The sequence below is a fragment of the Pyrgilauda ruficollis genome, unplaced genomic scaffold (genome assembly GCF_017590135.1).
Source record: "Pyrgilauda ruficollis isolate IOZ18807 unplaced genomic scaffold, ASM1759013v1 scaffold94, whole genome shotgun sequence".
Taxonomy (NCBI): Eukaryota; Metazoa; Chordata; class Aves; order Passeriformes; family Passeridae; genus Pyrgilauda; species Pyrgilauda ruficollis.
In genome coordinates, this window is record NW_024531488.1 from 1,239,365 (window position 1) to 1,263,345 (window position 23,981).

General features: G+C 34.9%; 1 protein-coding gene across 1 annotated transcript in view; it reads left to right on the forward strand.

The window, feature by feature from the left end:
- The first annotated feature begins 1,436 nt into the window (after window positions 1-1,436).
- The window catches only part of KIAA0825 (KIAA0825 ortholog), a 199,466-nt gene continuing 176,921 nt past the window's right edge, over window positions 1,437-23,981 (forward strand). Inside the window, exons 1-3 of the mRNA XM_041489460.1 lie at window positions 1,437-1,570; window positions 10,837-11,005; window positions 16,288-16,957. Coding sequence (XP_041345394.1) covers window positions 1,440-1,570; window positions 10,837-11,005; window positions 16,288-16,957 — 970 coding nt within the window. The 5' untranslated portion in view covers window positions 1,437-1,439. The remainder of the gene's footprint in view (window positions 1,571-10,836; window positions 11,006-16,287; window positions 16,958-23,981) is intronic.

Here is a 23,981-nt window from a genome sequence, read left to right on the forward strand (position 1 = left end):
GTATTTGATTTACATCCAGGCTTTTCCACCAGCAAGTGATTGAGTTTCAGCTACATCCCAAAATGTTGTGTTTGAATTGTTATTTGCAAAGAGGTATTCTGTAGCTTCTGAGAATTTAAGAAAACACTTTATCCATTAAATATTTTGTATTGGTGTGATGTTAATTGAGATGTGCAAGATATTATGCTTTAGACAACTTCCATGTTTTTTTGAATGTTTCTTTGGAAGATCAAAACCAGAAATGTGCCTTTTTGCTACTTTTAAGTCTACACGTATGACCAAAACCAATCATCTTGACCTTGCATATTAAATATCTGATGTTCTTTTTAAACATGTGTTTTGCAGACAGTTCACTTAGAAAAATTCAGTCTATTTTTGTAGTGCCTCTAGATAACAACCAATACTGTAGCTGCTTTGTAAAAGAATATTGCTTGCCAGAAAAATAATGTGTTTATTATATTTTGGTGCCAAACTGTGTGCATATGATGTTGCGGTGTGATGTCATGACTTGCCTCAGTTTCCCCTGGTTTCTCCCTGAAATTTCCTTCCCCAGGTGGGGTGTCAATCACCTTTTCTTTTCCCCACCCTTGACCCCTGCTGGGTACTGTCTATCAACCCAGAAATTCCGAGGAGAGCATCGAGCAATTGGCAGGTTAAGGCCCTAACAATATGAATATTAAGTTTTTTTCTCATGTTGTTGCTGCAATATGGATAGTATTAAATATGACATACTAAATAGCAGACATGAGATATACTGATTATTAAGAAGGTTCCAGTTTTTATATCATATTCTGCCTTAATTTTGGTAGTAAGTCATCACTGATGTTAAAATAAATTTCATTATTTCTCCACAAGAGTATGCAGAAAAAAATAGAAAACAGGAAAAAAAAAAAACCTGCTAATGCTTTGGTTCTGATATAAAGACACAAAGGTACTGTATTAGTTTGAATAGGCTGTTGGATTTGACCTCTGTTTAGTAAAATGAGTACATAGCAAGACGAAGCTTGGTTTAGTCTGGCTTGTTATGTTTGCATGTATTTGCAATGATGTGCTGAATTTCCAGAAAACAGTTACTCCTTGGGCAGAAATTATAAGTATACAGAAAATAAGTTGACCCTGTAATATGTTTGTTTTTAGTTTCCATTCCATAGCGAGAATTTTCTTTCTAAATCTTAAAAAAAAGAGCTACTACTGTGGTTAAGGTAAAAGAACTGCATTCTTTAAACTAAAGAAGTGCAAGATACTATGAAACTTATCTCAACACTCGTGTTCCTGGTTTCCCTCTGTAGCAGTCTATGCAGAAGCATAATAATCTAATATTTATATTATTATATAATCTAATATCTCCAAAGAACAAGATGTTGTGTACTTTGGTACTTCTAGTCAACATCTTTCCATTTTTTAACCATTTTGCTGTATTTGTTTTACAGATTCTAAAAATGGAATGGGGAGGAGAGTATTCTTTTGATTCTTCCAATTTAGACTGTTTGTTAAATGTTCTCCCTGGAGAATTGGAATTCCGACAAATCCTTAGTGATCTTGATGAAAAAATAAAGAAGAACTCTTACAGGTAAAGAGTATTTTATTTGTATGCAAAATACTAGAGAAAGTCATTGCATTTGGGAAGAAATGTGGTTTAACTTACCTTTCTTTTCTAGTAGTAGGTTAAAATTCTGATAAATATTTCAGCAGTAATTTTATTTTAACCGCTCAAGCATTTAACAAAATTTTAATGCTGTATAATTATTGTGCTGTAGTCTTTCTTTCTATGGTATTTTTAACAATTGTATCATCTTAACCTTACGTTCTGTTGAAGTAGGTGTGATAGTGAAGGAAGAAAATGTGAATTCCCATGACAGCTGTATTTTCTATTACTATGAGATAGAATTTCCTACTAATGAGATAAATTTTTATTGACTAAAAGAACTACAGAATTTGACAAAAACCAAACTCAGTATGTTGTTTAAGCATTTCTAATGAAAGTAGAAAAATTAATTCAGTTAATATATGTATATTTTTTTCTTATACAATCCATTGTTTTACAATTTCAGTTAAAACTCTTGTGCTGCAATTGCACATTTTCTTTCTACAATTTATAATATATTTCTTTGTCCGCTTCTTTGTAACACACTGATTTCCAAAAATCAGTGTTACAGAAAGAGTGGAGTACTAAAAAAGTTTGTTGTTGATGCACATTTTTTTGCATCAATACAAAATAATCAGCTCAGGGTTCTGTGCCTTATTTGTGGCTTAACTCTTTCGTATCTTTGTAATACTTTCATCAGCAAAAGATGCTCTTAAGCAAACAAAATTTTTGTAGATTTAAAAAAAGTAGTGTACAGTCAGAGATATGGTAGGATTTTATATTAAATTTTGAAAATGCTCACCTTTGTGAGCATCTTCAAGTATGAACAATGCATCTTAAAGTAGGATTTCAAAGAACATCCATCATGACATCTGTTTTAAGATTGTATCATTTTAATATAGCCCACGTTTGTCAGCGGTCTTTGCTCCCAAACAGCTTCCGGAAGGATGGAAATAAACCATTGCCATACCTCGCTGAAAACTGACTTAGATAATTTCTCAGTTATTGTCAAGGTTATAAGGTTATGCTGGGTTAAGAGTTTTTTTTTGGGGGGGATATTTCTATTAGTCTTACCTCCCATTTTCATTTAAAAACTTAGTGTTTACTAAAGTATTTGCAATATTAATAATCCCACGGTAGCAATGGTAGTGAAGATCTGGTCAATATGCTGTTATGGACCACTGCATAATACAATTTCATGTTAGAGTTTTCCAGCTGTTGACATGAGCAAAATGTAGATACTTAGAGATTAGTTTATGTCATAACATAATTAATTACACAGGTAATAAAGTTTCGTGTGTCTATGGTATTGTATAACTGGAAAAAACAGCATCAACATTTTTTAGCATAACTGTTGTCACCTCTTCAACTACCAAATAAAAGTGATTTTGTTGTCATTCTTCAGAGATATCCTGAGAGTTAGGAAGATTATTCTCAAAATGAACCTTTAGAACGAATGCTTCACTACTGTTTCTTGTTTTAATGTGTGAAATATGCATGCTGCTTGTTGAGAAAACATCTGACTATGGGAAAGGAAGCCAGCTGTTCATTCTTTTAAGTGGTACTTTATAGCCACTTAGCATTTTATGTTACATTTTACATTAGCATCATCACAGTGGAAGTGTTTGTATGTCTTGAAAGAGGCTGATTGTCACTGTTTTACCTATCTAGTCTTACAAATTAGAAGGAAATTTTACTGTAAGTTTTTTTTTTTTTTTTACTGTATATTTTATTAAAGGAGAGCTGGAATTTGGATTAGTAGCAATGCAGGTCAGGAAAAATTTCTGCTGAATTGACACCTAAGCTAGCTTTAACCTTATTTTCACAAGGAAAGACAGGAAGTAGCTCTGTAACCAGGTGCTATTTTGCTCCTGTACTGTGTCAGTTTCAGAAATTGAAAGAATTTAAAATAAGATGGACAGCACCTGATGCGACTTTTAAATTAAAAAGAGTCCTTTTATTCCAAATATATTAGAGGTGGCATGGAATGAAATAATTTTCAAGTTACCATTGATCTTTGTAAGTGCTATGATAAGAGCAGCTCTATGTGATACAGTGATACAATTAAAATACAATCAGTTTTTCATCAGATAGATTTATGCTTTTATTAGGCCACAGAGAATGAGCATAGTAGTATACATTCATATATATATATTTAAAAATAAAACATTGTGTAAAAAATTATGAGGCAAGAGTGTAAAAATCATTTGACTGCTCATTTATTGCCTTCTAACTGAGTAGGTTTTATAAAATTGTGTGACATGACAAATCAGATATGTTTTTATTGAATTGCCTTCAGTATTTTTGTACTGTACCAATTCTATTTGCTGTAACAACAACAAAAAACGCCATCTGTGTGTAATTGTGTTATATGCAAATTTTAATATAGTAAGTGGTTCATACATTCACTGTTATGTAATGGAACTCTTATTACACTTGAATGTTAAGTTTATTTTTAGAGCAATTTATAGAAGCAGGTGAATATGAACTCTCAAAACGATCATCACTGCTGGCCAGTTTTGAGTACAAGGGTAGTCTCAAGGTTATTCTCAAGTGTGGAGTTGTATTCATCAGGTTGGCCTTTTGTCTTCATTCTTTCCTTTCACAGTTACTTTGACTTTTACTGCTCATCAAAACTGAGTATTTGGATTATTTTTCCAAATTGGTTGTTTAAGAATTACTAGCATTTCACTTGTTAGCAATTCACAGAACTAAACTTGCAGCTTATATTTAATACTTCTAAGCAGGAAATACAGTACAGAGCTTGAAACCGAGCCTATAGTTCATAACTTGAAGTGATTGCTAAGCATGAGGTGTGTTCAACACTTGATTTTTATGTCTGTATTCAGTTTTTTCTTCAGTGAGTGCTGCCTTTTAGTTGTGATAAAGGAACAAGATTTTATGAGACTGTAGGACAGTAGGAGATATTCTATGTCTTCATCAACAGAACAATTGCTTAGAATTTAACACAATTATTTCATATTTTATCTCTGCATCATCCTGGAGACTATAAATTTGTGAGGCTTTTCACAAAAGCCTGATCTGACTGCAATCTGATAAACTTTGTGTTGGTTTAACACAGCCTGGTTTTTCTGGGGCGGGTGGGAGAGCCACAGAGGTGCTTTCTGTGAGAAGCTTCTAGATGCTTCCATAATGTCCAACAGACCCAGTCTTTTATGGCTCTGAAGATGGATATGCTGCTGGCTCAATTAGAGAAGTTGTCAATGCCTGTGTGATAACACATTTAAGAAGAAAATCCTCACAGGAGCAGCTTTTTCTCAGGGGTGGAGAGGCACCACCGCCGGGACTGTCTGGGCGCTGCAGGTGCAGCCATGTGGCTGCTGCCGTGGCCGCCACCATTTCAGCACAACCTGTGGCGAGCTCTGCTTGCCTGGCTACCTCTACCAGCCGTGCTGCAGGCAGAAGGGCAGGGGTAGCAACAGCAGCTTCTCCTCCCCAGTGTCCCACATGAAGAGTGGCATTGAATGGTCCCAGCACCACGGCAGCTGCACCACCTGCATGGTGCCGGCAGCGGAAACATGGAAAGTGATTCCCCCACACAGAACGGAGACAAAATCAACTTCTCAGCGCTGCAAGATCCTGCAGATATCTTTAAAAAGCAAGAATTTGTTGGCAAAGATACTTAAGAGCAGCATTTTTTTTTTCTAGTCAGAGAAAGAGGGGGAAGTGAGGACATGTGGAAACAGACAACATGGCGATGCTGAGATCAGTGAAAGGAAAGAGGGAGAGGAGGTGCTCCAAGCATTGGAGTTGATATTTCTCTGCAAGCTGTGGGGAGGACTATAATAAAACAAACTATCTCCATGTAATCCATGAAGTCCGTGGGGGGATGCAGAAATCCAGTTGCAGCCTATGGGAAAAGTGATCATGCTGGAGTGGGTGGATGCTAAAAAAAGCTGTAATCCAATGGGAGACGTGAAGACAGAGAGGGCCCTTGTTTCCAGAGACAGAGAAAAGAGGGTCCTTGCTTCCAAACTAGAGCAGCTTATCCTTAAAGAACTACACCCCATGAACTAGTGACTCATGCCAAAGCAGTTTTGGGAAGATTGTTTTGCCCGTGGGAGGGACTCACGTTACAGCAGGAGGTTGGGCAGGACTGCTGCTTGTGAAATTGGAGTCACACTGGAGAAGTTCACAGAGAACTGTTTCCCATGGGAAGGACCCCATAGCATAGAGACTCCTCTCCCTAAAAGCAAACTGAAGTATTTCAAGAAGTATTTCAAGTGACAAACTGACCAAACACCCACATGCCCTGCCTCCCTGTGCTCTCAGTAGGAAGGAGAGATCGGCTGGGGATGGAAAAGGTGTTTTAAAATCTGATTTTACTCCTCATTATCCTCTTCTGACTCTGTTAATAACAAGTTTACTTCATGCCTTTAAGTTTGATCCTGTTTTGCCCTTAGAGTGTTTTCTCCCAATCCTTAACTCATGAGCCCTTTGTTCTGGTTTTCATGGGTGCCTGGCATGTTGACCAGTGTCAAACCATGACAGACGTCAACCTGACCTAATTAACAGTAGTTTAATCATAAGGATTTTGAAGGTCTGTTTTGAAGGGCTGCAATGAGGTCAGTGCTAGTAAGCGCTTATAGCATTGCATCTTTTCCCATCACCATTTGATATAAATTGTGATAATTATTTGAGAACTAACAAGATCTTTACCTTGTGAATTGTAGATCTGGAAGGTGTCTCAGTAAGGATGTTAATATCATATGGTCCAGCTGTTGATCATAACTTTGCTGATTTGCCAAGAAATGCTTGCCAATATCAAAACAAAGGGATGGAGGACTTTCAAACAGCATATTAAGTCAAGCTATCTCATTCCATTTTCCTGTATTAGAACTGATGTGTAAAAGGGCTTATGTGTTTTTAAACTGAGATGTGCTGCAGGAGTTATCTTTCTTATTTTCAAGAAAATCTTTGCTTGTTCTGCTCAGGAATTTTCAGGAAGCAGTTTTGCCTCATATTCCTGTTAGTCAAGAGATTTATCAAAATCTTTTCTTCTTCAACCAAAATCCCAAGAGTGGTTGAGTATTTGGGAGAATTTCAAAATTTGATCTGATTATAGAGGAAAAGACATTATTATTTTATCAGTTTTACTCAGACCTAATATTTATCACAGCTTTGAAAAATAATTTTACTCTTTTGGGTGAATGTAGCTGGCTCGCTGTACAAATGCATTACTTTAGTGTTTACCTGGGAATTTGATGTTATTAAAAACTTTGTCAGAATAGTAGTTGGCTAGTTTAATCACTTTACTGGACCAATTGCTAGGAATAAGTAAACAAACTGAGAAAGGAATGTATTTTTTTTCCTGTGTTGTCTTTGTGCGTAATCACCGAGTCTGGGTTAGTTGTTCCATAGCAACTTGCTAGCTGGGCAGCACAGTTGCTCAGAAATTGGCTGTTTATTGGCACACGATTTATTTATACAAATATTCAGTAATTATCACTGTGTCAGTACCTTAGGTGGTTAATTAGCTGTCATCTACATCTGCAGAAGCTGTAATCAAATCTTTGACTGCCCTGTAAAGTATCCCATTTCATTTCATGCGAGCATATATGATATGATGGGGTTTGAACCCTTATTTGTCACTGTCATGTTTTAGTTAATGGAGTTGAAAAACTCATGTTTCACTGCCTGTCTTCTGAAATAACTTACCAAGGAAAAGCTTGCATCTTGTGACAGAAATATCTCGAGCCTTTAAAACAAGAATGGAAATTAAAGGTGGGTGGGCAGTGGTTCAGTTGGAAGTGACTGTTCTTATGTGGTTAAGCTGTTGAGTAACTTTGTCTTGCTAAAGTGTAGCAAAGCCATCACCATTCTATTTCTTCTGGTTTCAATGATACAGTTACTTTACAGTTACAAGTGGATATGTTTTGTAAGGAACTAAATTAGAGGTATGCAGTAGTTTTCAAAGTCCTTTCACCAAGTGCTGTGTCTTTGGTTTACATCTTTGGGTTCAAGATCAAGAGAAAGTTTAACGATGAAAATGTCTGTGTGAATTACACTGCTAAAAGTCTTTCTGCAAATTTTTTTTACTGCTCACAGCAGGTCCTCTGCTACACAGACTTCCAAATTATCAGACTTGTTTTTTTGTATGAATGTCCTATACCTCTAGCAGTCAAGCTTTTTAATGAGTAATAACAGCAGTTTTCTAACACTCCTTGCATCTTTAACAGCAGTGAAAACAATGATCTCATGTATTTTGAAACAGTCTGTTCTGAATAAAAGACCTGTAAACTGGTTCTGAAGCTATGTTTCCATCAATGTGAGGATTTTAAGAATAAGGAACATGAGGTTAAAAGATAATTTCACTTTGTAGCTTAGCAGTTTAATTTAACCAGTGTCATTGCCATTTTATGGCTGCTCCTTATGCTAGATGAAATAAATTGAAATGTGCTTGTTAGAAATTGAAAGGAGTTAGAAGATCATAATTCAAATTACTCACAGTAATCTTAGGCAATGGAAAATGATATATGGAGAGGCCAACCCTTATTCTGATACCATACGTTTCAAAATAATGTTGGGTTGACCTTGTATGATAGTATGATAGTGCTTACACTATCAGTTCCATTACAGTACTTTTTATACTGTTTGTCCATTGATAAAGCCACTTAAAAAGCATTCTCTCCAGATGATTAGGTTGTTTGTAAAAACTATCATTAACTTAATAAATAAGAGCACCTAAGAGTTTTTACATTGAGATTGTCTCTCTGCAGTGTGGGTACTTACCAAATGTTTCTCCAGAAAAGCACTCCAATGTGGACACAGATAATATAACACAACTTTGCTTTTGTTTGTTAAAGAATTGCAGGCACTCTCACCTGTAAGAAGGAGAAGCTATTTCAGTCACATCATTTTCACCTGCTTAATGGTATGCTAGGAGTAGTAGCCACAAAAAATATGTGCCCACAAAGGCTCAGGTACTACTTGTGTGGGACTAAATATTTGTTTCTTGAAAAATCAGTCAATTAAAAAAAAATTACAAGCATAACTATTAGGTTTCTTTGCTACAGTGAAGGTTATGTTTTTTCTTTGAGTTTTTACATTCCACTCCTTCCTTAGTAGTTTGGTGACTGTTTTTTTTCTCTTTGTGTCTGAAGAGTTCCACAGGTTCAAAAAAAAGGTTGAGTCATCTGTGGACAAAAAATTTATTTGGGTCATTAAATTTGCATGTCCGTAGTATGTATATCATGTCAGTTGACATCATCTGGGTTAATGCCTCAGTATGTTCAAAGAAAGAGCTAATTTGCTCCTCTGAACTTAAAAAAAATACATTTGCACTTAATGAAAAAATATTACTGGGAAAAAAGGAATCTAGCACTTTATATAGCTTTTAAAAAATTGTACTTTTAAGAAAATTAAATACATTCAATATATTTTTCACATCAAAATTACATTTTTGTTTGCAGTTTCCTAAACTTTAGGAAATTTCTTTTCTAAACCAAGAAATCAAAGACTCATTCCATCTACACTGGTATGAAATTATAAAGTTTTTGATACCAGCCTAGATGGTGAGAATAATTTTAATCATATTTAATAGAAGTATTTTTTTACTTAAAATGCTTGCTTTCTAAACTCATATAATACACTTTTTTTTCTTTTTTTTAAAAAAAAAAAGGTAACCAAATTCCTAAATATTTAATTAATGTAATTCATGTAAAGGAGTAAGTAACCATAATTAACCATGTTCTTGTATACTGAGTGTTGACAAAATTCTTAGCAAGATGCAGTGGTGGTTTTGAAATGCTGTTTACCTACAGTATTCTGTATGCTGTAAATAAACAGGATGAAAATATGTTTATTCAATCAAAAACAGCTTTAGTCCTAATTAAATGTTTGTTTTGGGAGGATAAAAGGATTAAATAAAATGAACATAGTTATCATGATTTATACTTGTGGGGGAGGTAAGGATCAGGGCAGTGGCACTGAAATCTATCCTTTTAATCCCCTTATCAGTATTGAGACCAGTTACCAATGTCTGATCTTGAGAAGGCTGTAACTTATTCAAGCTTGGAGTTTGTTAACTTGCTCACAGATTCATATGTCAAAGATAAGTGTAAAAATTCACTCATAATAGTAGTACATTGGCACAGATTTAACAATAATAGTGTCTTTTATATTGCACAATGCTGTAATCCATTTGGGTATGTTTGAGATATATCAGCACACCACAATAAGAGCCTTTGATACTGTCCCAGGAGTCAAGGTATATGAAGAGGGCATTTAGTTTCATAGTCCTGAGAACAGGTTTCACTAACTAAAAAGATACTTGCCAATCTTTCATCAAGTTTAGGATTGAAATTAATGCCTGGGCTATTAACCCCAGTTTTGCCAGGATCTAAATTCTTTTTTTCTAACTGAAACTGTAAAAAATATTAAGCATTGCTTTTGAAAAAAAAAAAAAGGAAAAGTAGAAACGAAGTAGAAATTGGATTTTTTTGTTTTGTTTTGTTTTGACTTAAGTGTCCATGCAAGTAGAAATAAAATAATTGTGGATGTTCAATTGTTTTTGTGATCTTTGCAAATGAAATCACTGTAAAAACCTAACCGACACATCTGGTTTCATAAAGAGTTATGATTCTAGATGAATGTTAAGGAGTGGATCTGCTCCTTGAAAACAAAGTCTGTTTTCTTTCAAATATTGTAATGACAAAACAAGAAAGAAAATATCTGCTTTCTCAGCACAACTGGCTCTGAAATTATTTTCAACATTTTCTGTGATGTCAGTGGATCTTTTAGAAGTTGTTAGTATATCTTATGTTTTATAAAACAACTGCTGATTGCTAAAGGAGCAAAATGACACATTCACCTTTGAATGCAGTAATTGGTTCAGTTAGTAGTCTTTGCTTTAGCTAATTAAGCACCAAGGACCAGATATTAGGTTGGCTAATGTCTTGTTCATTAACTACTTTATTAAAATGAATAAGATTGTTTGAAAGTGAAGTCATACATACTCTGGCTGAGGATGGTACAGTCTGGCCTGAAGGAAAGTTTTTTTAGCTCTATCTCAACAGTACTTAAATGTTAATTGTTAATTCTGAAAATTCAGGTCTTATTTTGTGAGGGTAGCTTAATCTGTGAATAAGAAGGATTAAAGTTACCTTAGTTTTAAGTAGTTTTTCTTTTTAAAATATGGCATATATAAAATACTTTTGTCTCCAAATAATGTAGAAAAATCCTGTGATTTTTTTCTTTTTTTTTTTTTTTTTTTTTTTTTTTTTTTTTAGTATAGAAAAGTGTCTTAAGGACCTGCAATCGGACATAAATGAAATATGTACTGATGAAGTACTACAAAGCACAACTGACTGCATTCAGTGGCTAAATAGCTGCAATTTTAGTTCTCTCAGACCTTCTTCTACAGACCATGGAGAACTGCTGGAGTTCCTTAAGACCCTGGTAAAAACTGTTTGTTAAAAACTTCAGTGTTGGGAAATTGATTATATGGTTGGAGGTGGGGAGGTGGGTGGATGAGTTCAATTAGTTTTCTCATTTTAGCCTTTACTGTTGTGAGGATAGTTCATAAATCCATGTCTGCAGCAGGGTGTTGTTTCCTTTTGATCGTGCCTTAAATAGACAAACTTGGAATAAAATCTTTCACAGATGCTACCGTATGTTCAGCACTGCTTGGATTGTTTTATAAAACACATGTTGGTAAAAAATCATTGGAAGTTACTGTCTACACTGAGGCTATTAGTGTTACTGCATGTTCTTCACTTCACTTGTATCAGTATGAATTTAACTCATCTAATGTATATTCTTGTCCTTTATGCATTATTTAAGCATAAACTTCCTACCTGCTGTGTGGGCAAAGAGGTAGGTGATGGATGCCCCATCCCTGGGGCAAGGGATGTTCAAGGTCAAGTAGTACTGAGCTCTGAGCAGTCTTATCTGGTTGAAGATGGCCCTGCACATTGTAGGAGAATTGTACTAAACAAGCTTTTAAAAAGTCCCTTCCAATCCAAATGATTCTATGATTCTACACTTCCCAATGAGAAATGTGGGAGCTACATTCTTTGTTCTACCAAATTATGCAACTAGATGCAACCAGAAATCAAATTCAACTTCAATGAAATTGAAGAGTATTAGAGAGTATTTTTATCCACAATTTTTATTGAAAGCTTACATTTGAATATACATGTGGAAGTGGAAGTCTGGAAAATTAAATTGGCAAGATAAGAGAAGGTTGATCCCTCAGTAAATGATGGTCTTCAAGTTTATATATAATGTTTATATATATGTGCATTTGATATGACACATATATATATGAGAACAAAACACATAAACAGTATCCAGTGATTATTCTTTGTCACTTCCATGTCATGGTTTAGTTGTAGTCCATGAAGAACTTTAGGCTAAGATTAGCTGTAATGGAAGAGCAAAACTGTAGAGAAGGGGGGTGTTTTCTCTGGCTAGAGCACCAGCTTGATAAAATCAGCTCTTGTTTTTTTTAACTCTTAGAACTCTTGTTGCTCTTTCAGTCACCACTGATTCCACTGGATATTGATCTGTATCAAATAAGGAAGTAACTTTTAGAGATACCAGGTCTTTAATGTTCATGTGGTGAAGAGTGATTTTGTTCTTTTCTGACAAAGTTGATCAGTATGAATGTTGCTGTTAATAATCATCCCATTCAAGGATGTTAGAGGCTGCTACATTTCATACTTGATCTAGATGAAATTAGAGAATCCCAGAAAAAGCTGACTATGAAGTTCTTGCTTTCAGGAGTCTTTTGTTATTCTTCTTAGTCCACTTAAATCCTTACTGTATTCCCTCAGAATGTGGCATGGCACTGATGACTTACTTGTGTCCATTCCATGCTTACTTCCTTCTTCAAGGTCTATTCAAGCCATATGCCTGAACACCAGGTGGCGGCATTTGTTTGGAAAACACTAAAATATCCCCATTCTATATAAAATGTGCTTTCCAGCTCTCCAGCTTCCCGGGAGCTTACTAACTGCATGACAGTCTTGCTGTGAGCTGTAGTATCCAGTTTAGCCTTGAGAACTGCTCTGTGGCAGGCTGTTAAACAGACAGCAAAGTGAGAAGCCTGGAATTCTCAATTCTGCAGCTTATCCTGAAAACACTTTTGGAGCTCTGCAACTTTCACATCACTATTTCCAGGCTTATGGCTTCTTAGATAATCCAGCCTGTTGTGTAGATGTAATTACAGACGAAAAATCTATCTGTACTGTCTGTATCTGTAGTACTGATCGTACTACATTCTATCTGTAAGAAGTTACTTTCAGTTCCATAAACAGGTCTGCAGTAAACTATTTTCAATAATATTCAGCATTAATGAGATTATTATGAACTGACCTTTCTTAAATATATATCTCTATCCATTGAATTAATTAGATAATTTCTTCTGGCATGCTTTTAATTAAGTATATATAATTCATATTCAGTAACAGGAACCTTCTTTCTACTTCAGGACAATATCCCTATTCGTTGTTATCATTTATTATGTCTATTTATTTTGTTAGGAATTTTGTTAAAGCTGCTGGGACAATTGAAAAACAGTACAGAGTTCTTTCTGGGCTTTGCCTGGGGTGCTATATTTAGGTTTATTGTTATTATCATGCATTTGTAAATTTTTGTGGAAATACCGAGAATTTCTTCATGAAACCTGAAAATGTTAATGTGAAGTTTTGTCATTCTGCGTGCTGTCTTGTAACTCAATATTTACAAGCTGAGTGTATGCACTAACACATTGTCATTAAACTCTGTTCCTGATAAAATAATGGCAGTTTATTTTTTTAATCAAGTCTTCATCTTACTGTACTTGCTTATTGATATGGTAGGTAGTTGTGCATATTATGCAGTAATCCGGTTGGTAAACTGCAACTGGTTTTCTATATGTTACTGTTGTGACTAACTTCCTGTGCTCAAAAGGGAACTTTCTATGCTTGTCCAAAACATTTGGATACTAATTTGGATCTTTTTGTCTTGACTAGTGCTGACATCGTCTCTTGCAATATTTTTATAGGTTAATTTTTAATTTAAATAGCGTATATCGGTATAGGCAATGTGTGAAAACACTTGATGACACTTTTCAGAGCTTCAAAGTTCCCTTCAGGTACTCTTTCTGAGTATCACTACATTAAAATATAATCTCCAAGATCCTATTTTTAATGCTGTAGTTTAAATTGCAAAGGTCTTGAAACAATCCTTAGATATATAAAAATATTTCTGCTTTGCCTTACAAAGCAGCAGTAGGGATTTGCTTGGAAGGTCATTTGGATTCACAATTGAAGGCATCAGGTGCATGCACGGTTTTGACAACTTCTCTTGCTTTGTACATTTCAGAATGTAGTATTTGAGCATGAGTCATAAAAAACCCCCCAACATTTAAATTCCAGAAGTCTACTTGCTAAGAGACAACCTTTCCACACAATGAGTAGTTAGTAATCAGGATTTCGGTTTACACTTTGAAACACATTTTTCTTTGGGGCCACTAAACTACTCTACTTTATAGAGTAGTTTAGCGGATAATAAAAGACAATGGGATCAGTGTTATGCATTTTGATATATATGATTTAAGATTTGAACCAGTTGCACATATTTCTATTACATGCACATGCTTTTGTAGGATGATATTCAACTGATAATTTCCCTTATTATTCTGTCTTCCACATCTTTTCTGCTTGTTAAGTAAGAAGAATTAATAAGAATTCTTTTAAAAGATCTAAAATGGAAGAAAAATACGTAGTCTGTTATTCTTAAGACTTTCTTTATAAGAGGCAATCAAGCTTCCAGTTTGTTATTCAGAATTAGTTACTGTAGTGAAAGTGGGATTTTTTTTCAAGAAACTGGTCAGAGTAGAGGGCAACAAGAAGTTTAAACCCTCTAAGGTATGTAACAGGTTTGAAACATCCAGAACAAAGAATAGGAGTTCTGAATTTAAAACTTTTTTTTACTCTAAAGCATACTCATCTATTGATAAAATCTTGCTACAGGAGAAAGATTTAGTATTTGGCATTCCAAAATGGTTATGTTTATGCAATACCATACTCAAACTTGAATAATTTACCTCTCCTTCAAAATGGGAACAGAAATAAAACTAATAGTTTCTTCAAATACTGTAAGTTAAATAAATCAGCAATGCTGAACGTGGAAGATAGCAAAGGTTTCTTTATCAGCCTTGCTTTATAGGATGGAGACTTGCAGACTGTGCTGATTTCTAGTGTCTATTACAGGGCTTGTTTTGGATTTGTGCTGAACACACAGCACAATATAAAGGTATATCTATTATTGCCGAGCCGGGCTTACACAGAGCCTTTCTGGTGTTCATACTGTGACACTGGTGAGGATGTTAGGGGTGCATGGGGGTGCAAGGAGACACAGCCAGGACAGGTGACCCAAACTGAACAAAGAGATATTCCAGACCATGTAGCATCAGGCTCTGTATATAAAGTATGGGGAAGAAAGAGAATAGGTATGTCTGAAATTATGACCTGGTGGTGAGTAGCACTGTCCTGGAGATGGTTGAACACCTGCCTGCCATTGGAAGCAGTGACTTAATTCCTTGTTTTTGACTTGTGTGCACGGCTTTTGTTTTACCTGTTAATCTGTCTCTCAACCCATGAGTTTTGTGGCTTTTACCCTTCCAGTCCTCTCCTCAGTCCTGCTGGTACAGGAGTGAGCAAGTGGCTGCCTGGGGCTTGGTTGCTGCCTGGGTTGAAACTATGACAGAGACCCAGATAAAGGACATGACTGGAATGAAACCCCCTGAGGTGGTTTGCCACAATGCTTGTTTCTGTTGGAGAGAAGCAGTGGGAGATGAAGGAGCAAGTGAGAGGGTTTCTAGATTCTCATCTACTTAAGGCTTTCCTATAGAAACTAAGAAAGTCAAGAATACTACCAATTCCACTCGGTTTTCTTGTGATGGTAGTATTGAGCTATGGCAAGAGGAGCTGCCATTTGCTGCATGACCTCTTGAAGCTGAAGCAGCTCTAAGGTCAGAGATCCTTGCCCTGGACTGAGAGAGAGCTCTTCAGACTTGAATGAAGAAGGAGCAGCAGCCATGTGATTTCACTTGCTTTATTAACTGACTGCCTTCTCCAACCCATACAGCATAGATGTACACGGAGGTCACTAATGTATCAGTCTGCATCTTGTTTTGATGGGTTACAAGCTTCTTATTCTTCTGTCCTGTGTCATCTAAGGCTCTTTAATTCTTGACAAGTTTTCAGTTTTAGTTCTTTAAGGGACTCCTGGGAAGACTTTTTTATTCTTAGAATGGTCTTTTTGATGATTGCCTGCTGAGCCATAGAAGGTGACCATTTTATAAATTCCTTGCTTGGTTTTATGAGTAAAACCTGTCATTTTCTGTGTGAATCTTAAGTAATTTTTTCATACCGTTTTCTTTAAAAGATACTGTGACAACAAAAAAGGCTACCAAGGGTTTCCTTTGAACTGTGGTCTAGAATTGGTTGAGAAAAGAGGTTAGGGTTATAAGAAGATGAGAAGATGAGTGTGAGTTATTGGCAGAGGTAGAGAAGAAAATTAATTTGCTTATAAATCCTGTTTTCCATGGATTTTATAATTTCAGTTGCTTACATATCTTGCTTCCTATTAATTAGTATAGGAAACTGTTTTTAATCTAATATGAAGCTGTTCATTTAATGAACCAGAATTAATAAAAATTTCTAAAGTATTGTCTGATTTACCTTTGTTAGCAAAGCTTGTTGAAGAATGAGAAGAATCAAGAAGAAATGATACTTCACTTCCTTCTGGACCTCTCTAGTCAATGTGGTGTCTCATTTCCCTGTACTGCAAGTGGGATGTCATTTGAGTTAACGTCTTCGCTTCATACCATTCAGGATGATTCAGCTGTGGATGTGAAATCTCTTTGGGACGATGTGAGATTGCATCTTCGACAATTTTTAGTAAACAGACTGCAAAGTCAAGAAGAAACAAACACTAATGCTTTGCCACAACAAATGGAGTTTAAAACTCAGTGTGTACAGCAGCTTTTGTTTCTTTATCCCAAATCAGAAGTCTTAATGAGGTATCAAAATATGCAGAATAAACTGGTTAGTGATCTTCTACAAAACTGTATTTTGTCTAGTTGTGGTGAAACAAATTTTGATAAGGTGGTTCATGGTTACCAAAGTTCCATACCCCGATTGTGCACAATGATAAAAGAAGATTTGTATATACTAAGTGGAACTATTGGTCCATCTTCGTCATTAAAGTTTATTAACGAAACTTACCTGGATACCATCACTGAAGAAATGACAATTCTTCTTGAAAGACTTTGTGAGCTGCAGTTCAAAGAAAATGCTCTACACATTGTTAAAGCAAACAAGATTTCAAAGAAGCATAGAGGAAGAGTTCATGCTGTGGGTTAGTAATCTTAATTTATGTTCTCTGTAGTTAGTTGTTATTTTAATTATGCTACTTTTTTTTTTTTTTTTTAATATGCTTGATTATTTTCTGTGAAGAGAGAGACTTGAAAATAGTAATTACAGCTTTACATTTGAAACACATTACTGCAGTTGAACTCTAGACCGTGTCAGAATTGTGGTGCAAAAGTAAGAGAGAGTAACTCATGTAATTAAACAAAATCCTATTATAATCCATTGGATAATACTGTCATGCCATAGTAATTTTTTTCAGCCTGTTTTATTCCAGCTACGGAAATATGTACTAGAATAAGAACTGTTTAATCCAGATTTATATAAGCACAAACTGTTGAGTCTTCTACTCCCACTTTTTTTTTTTAAATTGTCAGACATATAAAGGAAAGATTATAGGAAATACTGTACAGTAATGAGTCCATAAAACAGATACACATCAGAGCTGACCCAAAAGGTTACTATGCAGATTCTAATTCTCAGACTAAGAAACAAACAGAAAATGCACTTACACTTTCTAGTCTTGTGAAAGTACAGTAAGTTCAAGTTAATACTGCCTGGTCATTTTTGCTTATTTCAAGAAATGTAATATAGTGTATATACTACTGGGTTGCAGTGTTGGTGGGAAACAATGAAAAGAAGTAGTGTCAGAGTACTGATGAGATGTGAAATAACAAGAAATGTGGTTTTGGATTACATTGTGAGACGTGAGTCAGTGAAACAATTCACTGACAAAAAAAATTGCCTGGAGTTAACAGAAGTTTGTAACTTAATTTTTCTTTCAGTCTCAAAACAGCTCACAAAGATGGGGAAGTTCAATTATCTCCATTTTACATCTAAAGCATGGAGTTTAAAGTGATCACAAACATGTCTCTCTGAAAAATCGTACTTTACCTCTGTATTATAAGATGGAAGAAAACAGTCATTCAATCTATTAATAGAGTATTTCCTCTGCCTACATTTTTTTTTGCCACAGGATGTGACTTAGCATGTTTTTGTGCCAGTACATCTATCAGTACAGATTTCCAGTGCACATTTCTTTGGTATAGTCAAAAGCACAGAGGAAGGTGAAAACAAACAGTAAATCTTAGGACTTGCTTGCTTTAAAACTTTAAAACATTTTCTGCAGTTAATTAAAATATAATTTCTGTATTTCATAAATATTAGACCAGATTTTAATTTTTATTGAAAATTCATTAAATGTCAGATTTCAGATGCAGCAGCTGTCTCTTTAGCCCCCATAAAATGTGTTAAGAATTGCTGTTCATTAATATAATTTAATTCTCAGGATTACTTTCTTCATAGGGGCTGTCATAGTCATGTCTTTGTGTTATTTTACTTCAAGAAGTTTATATGGGAAGTAGCTATTGATTTGCTTACTGGTTTTCTACTATTCCTACTGATTTTCTGCAGAAAACTGCTCATACACACTTCAGCCAGAGAAACCATAAGGCACCAATAGTGAAATCAGAAATCAGGCTAAAACAAAATATGTGGTCAGAGTTGTGAAGTTTTGAGTGTGATTTCAGGTTTTTTTTCATTTCTGGATGTGTCATAGCCTATTATTTGGTATTATTCATCAATTCAAGCAAAAATTATCCTTGTATCATAACTAAAACAGTTATTACTGTGTAACTTATTTATCTATGAGCTCGTATCTGAAGAGTCTTTTTTGGAAGGAGATTTCTCTCCTATAAATGTATGAATATACTACATTTTTACCAAACTAAGTTATGTAAAGGCATTTTTTTCATTTAGAATTAAAATATTCACATGGCAGTTCACAGTGAAATAACTGTTTGGGAAATATTTTAAGAGATTTGTAATGGTGGCCAAGTTCTTAATGTCAAATGACTTTTCCTGCTTGGAACTCTTAAATTCTGGTACTTTGTTGCCTTACCACAAATTAGAGTGGAAATTTATTTTTCCCAACCAAACATAGGTTAGGTTAAAAGACAGCTTTAATAGATTACCTTGACAGTGATACCCAGTTTGCCAAGTTAAAATAACCTCATGCATAAATATAGAGGGAAGTACAGAAAAAGAAGGGTTTTTTCTTAGCTGAAAGACAGATGAGTTTCTTATTTTTTTATACATGTTGCCTCTGCCCTTTGGGAATCCTCAAACCAACACATTTCAAAATATCAGAATAATTTAATCTAGGGCATTCAGTTGGGACTGTTATCCCAGAGGTGATAGAAGGGTTTGTGTTTGCTTAGTCCATCCTCAGGGTAATGTGGTTTTTATTTGATATTTGTTGTGGGTTCTTTTCATAAGAACTGCTGTAATTTATCCTACTATACAGCTACTGTAGGGAAAAAAATAACAGAAAATAATAAAGCAGTGCCAGAACCTCAGAAAACTTTCTATAGACAACCTGTTTCTTTTGGGAAAATAGAGGTAGTCTATAACAAGCTTTAACAGAGTTATCTTTAAAATATTCCATACGTAATAATCTATATGTGCAGTAAGAAATGAACGTTTTTCTTCTCATTCTGTACTAGAGCAGTTATTCATGAAGTACTATAAAGAGATTGTTTCCATTTATCAGTACCTAGGAAGTGTGTGGCTTCACAGAGAAGCTGTCAAAATGGCATGCGAAAAGAGGCGAATTTTGGAACTCAGCGTCTTTAGTTGCCAGCTCTAGTGGAGGCAGGTGGTTTTATGTTACAGCTTGATCCTCTTACCTGTTAGATTTGTTATTACCTTTAACAGTGCAGGATTCAGCCAATAGTGTTTGGGCTGTTACTATACAAGGTTTTTATGTAACATTAATTATAATGTCTTTGTGTACTCTCAGAACATAGTGTTTCCAGCTTGATAGAATAATGTGCAAGGAATGTTTCCCAACCCACTCCCTTAATGTTTTTGGTTACTAATGGGATTTTGTTGTCTCAGACTTTCTATTGTATTAATCATTTGCATATTTCTAAAGTTTATGTAATGTTGTGGTACTTAAAAGTATATGAAAAATATCTGTTGACAATGCTTAGCATGGAAAGAATCTCGGTTGGTTTCAAAGTTATCTCTTGAGATTTTTTGCTTCGATTTCCAGTGTGGTATTTCTCAGAAATTATTTGTGGTAAGTCTGTGTACTGTATTTTAGCTTTTGAACCTTTTTTTTTCCTTTGTTTCCAAAAATATTAAGCTGGTTTAATCAGGCATGACTAACATATTAATTTGTCATCTGTTAGGTGAGGAAACAGCTACTCTTACAGATTATAGGACATCGGCCAGAGAAACTTAAACCCCATGGAATTACGAACAGTTGATGTATTAGTGGAAGGTCTTCTTTGGCTTTATTTATATAGTTTTTGTATATAAATTGAGTATAAATACTTATGTAGACTAATTAGCTGTTTTTTCTAATTTCCTGTGGTTAAAATGAAACAGAGATGAGAGCTTTAAGTTTTATTTTTTCTGACATATTCCAATTGATTGGCTTAATATTTTTAAATATCACAAACTTTCCAGAGACCCTTAAACTTTTAAAATCATAACTGTACTTCATTTTTAAAATCTGAGGTAATAGATATTGTGTTGCTAAATATCAGTAGTTTGTAATTTTTAAGAAAAATATTATTACAAAGTGGAGGTAAACTAAAGTGATACAGATTTAACTAAACACATTTTTAGGTAGAAAATAATTAAAATGCCTTCAGAGATATACTATAATATTAGTATGAATGTATTACACTTTTATCCCAGTATGTAGCCTTTTAGTTAGATGTCCAGCAGGCTTTCTTTCTCCAGAATATAACCAATGTCCATTCTATTATGAAGATATATTCAAATGCAAACTGTGTTTTAAATTATTATATTTTAAATCTATTATCTTCGAATGTTCATGACTCTCTACAGAATATATTGTATTTGTGAAACACCTAAAATGAATATGGCATATAGCTAATCTTGAACAGAAGGACTCACTACCATATACAGGAGCTGCATTTGTGCAGTGGAGTTGAGAGCAAGAAGAGAAACAGGCTCTGGAGTAACTTGTTGAAGCAAAGACAACTTTGTAATGTTAAATTAAAGTACTTGGTATGAAAAACCTCTTTTGAGCTCACTTATACTTACATATTCCCAGCAATTTGCTGAAGAGCTAACTTGAGATAAAAGTTTTCGGTTTTGCACATTTAACTTAAATTTGATTTCTTTACTATTTTTATATGCATATGGTTTTATTCCCCCTCATTTATAATTTCCTCTTTTTGAAATTAAGAGCTTTAGTTTCAGATTTGTTTTTATCCTTCTGTGTAATTTTCATTGACTTGGTTTGTGATCTCAATAGCTTCCATTATGGCCTAAAACAAATCTTCTATGACTTTTGTCTTTCCTATCAAAAATATACCTAAAATAGTATTAATACTTGCTGGTTTAGCAACTGCATGTTCAAAAATACCCCAGCTATTCACATCTGGGAATAATTTCAGCTCAATAACTTTAATGAAATTCATCTTCCATTTATATCTGGAAATTGAAGAATTCCAAACTTGGATTAATGCAATTAATATTTATATATTTGTAACTTTTTTGGTATTTCTGTAAAGATGACAATTCATTGCAGAAAATTTACAATATTTGTACTGTGGTTACAGCTGGTTTTCCACCGTGTTTTCTTGCCCATAGTCCACTATCTCTTTTTTTACAAGTATGGGTGTGAAAGGGGAAAGTGTTTTAGTCATTTGACTTGCTACTGTTCAGTCCTGAAAGTTCTGTTGCATCTTTCTTAAGGCACACCTTTGCATCTTATGAGAAGGCACATAATAGAAAGTAATTAATATGGATTACAGATGATAATATCCAGTGTAGCATCCTGCTTCTGCAGATCAAATTCATTCTTTTGTCCAAATCCTTGGACTGGTACAAGCTGGCTTTCAGTTAAATGGCTAATGTGTCCCGAAGGCCACATGTTTAGAATTATGAAGTTTGAGATCTTAATTATGGAAGTTATTTGAAGTTGGCTTTTTTTTCATAAATTTTAACTTCAGGGTATTTGAAGACCCACATCACTACTGTAGTGACTTCTAGACATTAAAAAGAGAAAAATAAGAAAGTTATAATAAAAACTGTAACTTCATCCTCCTTGCTTCCTTGCATGTCTCTCTTCTTGTTTTTCCTTACTCCAGGAGACCTGCAACGACCTGTTCATCCCCTCCTGTGGACATGCTTGTTTTGTTTCTATTTGTGCATGACCAGCAGGCTTATGTGCTTCCATTATATTGCTGACTGCCTGGCCTCTCCTTATGTCTTCTATTTCTGATATCTCTGTCCCATTGCAAAGTGCCTGGCAACCTAACTTCTGTAGGAACAGGGCTTTAAGGACCTATATAAAACAAGATACAGAAAGAACGGTGCCTATGTGCAAGTCACCATTGCAACTGCTGACCCCTTGAGCTGCTCTGCATTTCTATTCAGAGAATTGTAAGGGTTGGAAGGGATCTGAATCTACTTCCAGCTCCCCTGTCGTGGGCAGGAACACCTTTCACTAGACCAGCTTGCTCAAAGTCCCATCCAACCTCACCTTGAACACTTCCAGGGATGCGGCATCCCCAGCTTCTCTGGGCAACCTGTTGCAGTGCCTCATCACTCTCACAATCAAGAATTTCATCCTAACGTCTAATGTAAAGCTACCCTCTTTCAATTTGAAGCTATTTCCCATTGTCCTGAAAGGCACATGGTTTCATTCTTGGTAATTTTTTTTTCAAAATGTTTTCACAATTAGCAAACACCAGCTAATTGCCTTCCTTTGTGTTTTCACAGCATACTTGCATTTGCTTCCTCAGAATGAACAGAGCATTTAACTCACTATGCTCTCTAATAATTTCATTCTCCTCCCGAGTGTAAAAGATGAAGACTGATTTACTCTATAGTCTGATATATTGTGAATGTTCAGAAGTCAATTTGACATTTATATACTGTAGTTTTCTCTTTAGCAATAAAAAGTGACAAAATCTGAGGGACAATTATGATGAAAGTCTCTCTTTTACTTTGGAATATGGGCCTGCATGAAGAAGACTTCGTAGGACTATGGCAGGTTAAAGGACGCTTCAAAAATGTCTTTAAAATATGCTCCTGCGCAATTGATTAAAAGAAAGTTGTTACAGGAGTCTTTTCAATATGTGCATCTACCACCATTACTCACAAGTTAATGAGATGGTCTTGGCTGATTTTTGCCAAGCTGGAGAACCCCTTCTGTCATAAAATTGTACAGTAAAAAGTGAAAATTATTGTAATCACAATAGTTTGTTTTGAAAAATAATATAGGTGGTTAAATTAGGGGGGAGTGTCATGCCCACAAGATGCTTGTAACATGCTAAATTAGGATATTAATGTCCTTTTCACTGAAGCTTAGTCTTAAAATTTTCAAAAACCCCTCTATCTTCAATCAAGGGGCCACTGTACCTACTGAATTTTTGAAAAACAGAGCTTTCAGACAATTTATAGTACTTTTTACTACATTTACTGAACAGAGGAAGGCAATGGATATATTCCAGTCCATCTGACCTACAGAGAATAAGGATGGTTAAAACCCAGTCCAACTTCTTAATTAGAAATCTAGCACATGGTCCCCATAAATATTGTGGACTGTCTGAAATCAGATCAGTTACTGATCTTAGATTTTCCAGAAGAGTTTATTTTGCCTAGAGCAGATTCAATCACTGATCACCCTCTGGCTAAGAATCAGATCTTCGTACTCTAACACAAGGGACACTGTACTGACTTGCTGTTTATGTGCTGCAAAATTCCAGCAATTTCTGTAACACAGAAATTACATGTTCTGTTATGCACCATATTATCAGCTCATGTGTAAAGAAGCGTTTTAATTGTTTAATCTCACTCAGTGAGTGGGAACTTGTATCTTTATTGACACGTGATTAATCCTTCTTTTGTATATTAGTCTTTCTACAAAATATTTATTTAAAAATTATGAGTTTTGAAACATTTCTCTGGAAGTTTTTAAATGGCAGTGTCTGTCCTCTTTGCTGTCTGCGTAGATTTATTTTTTA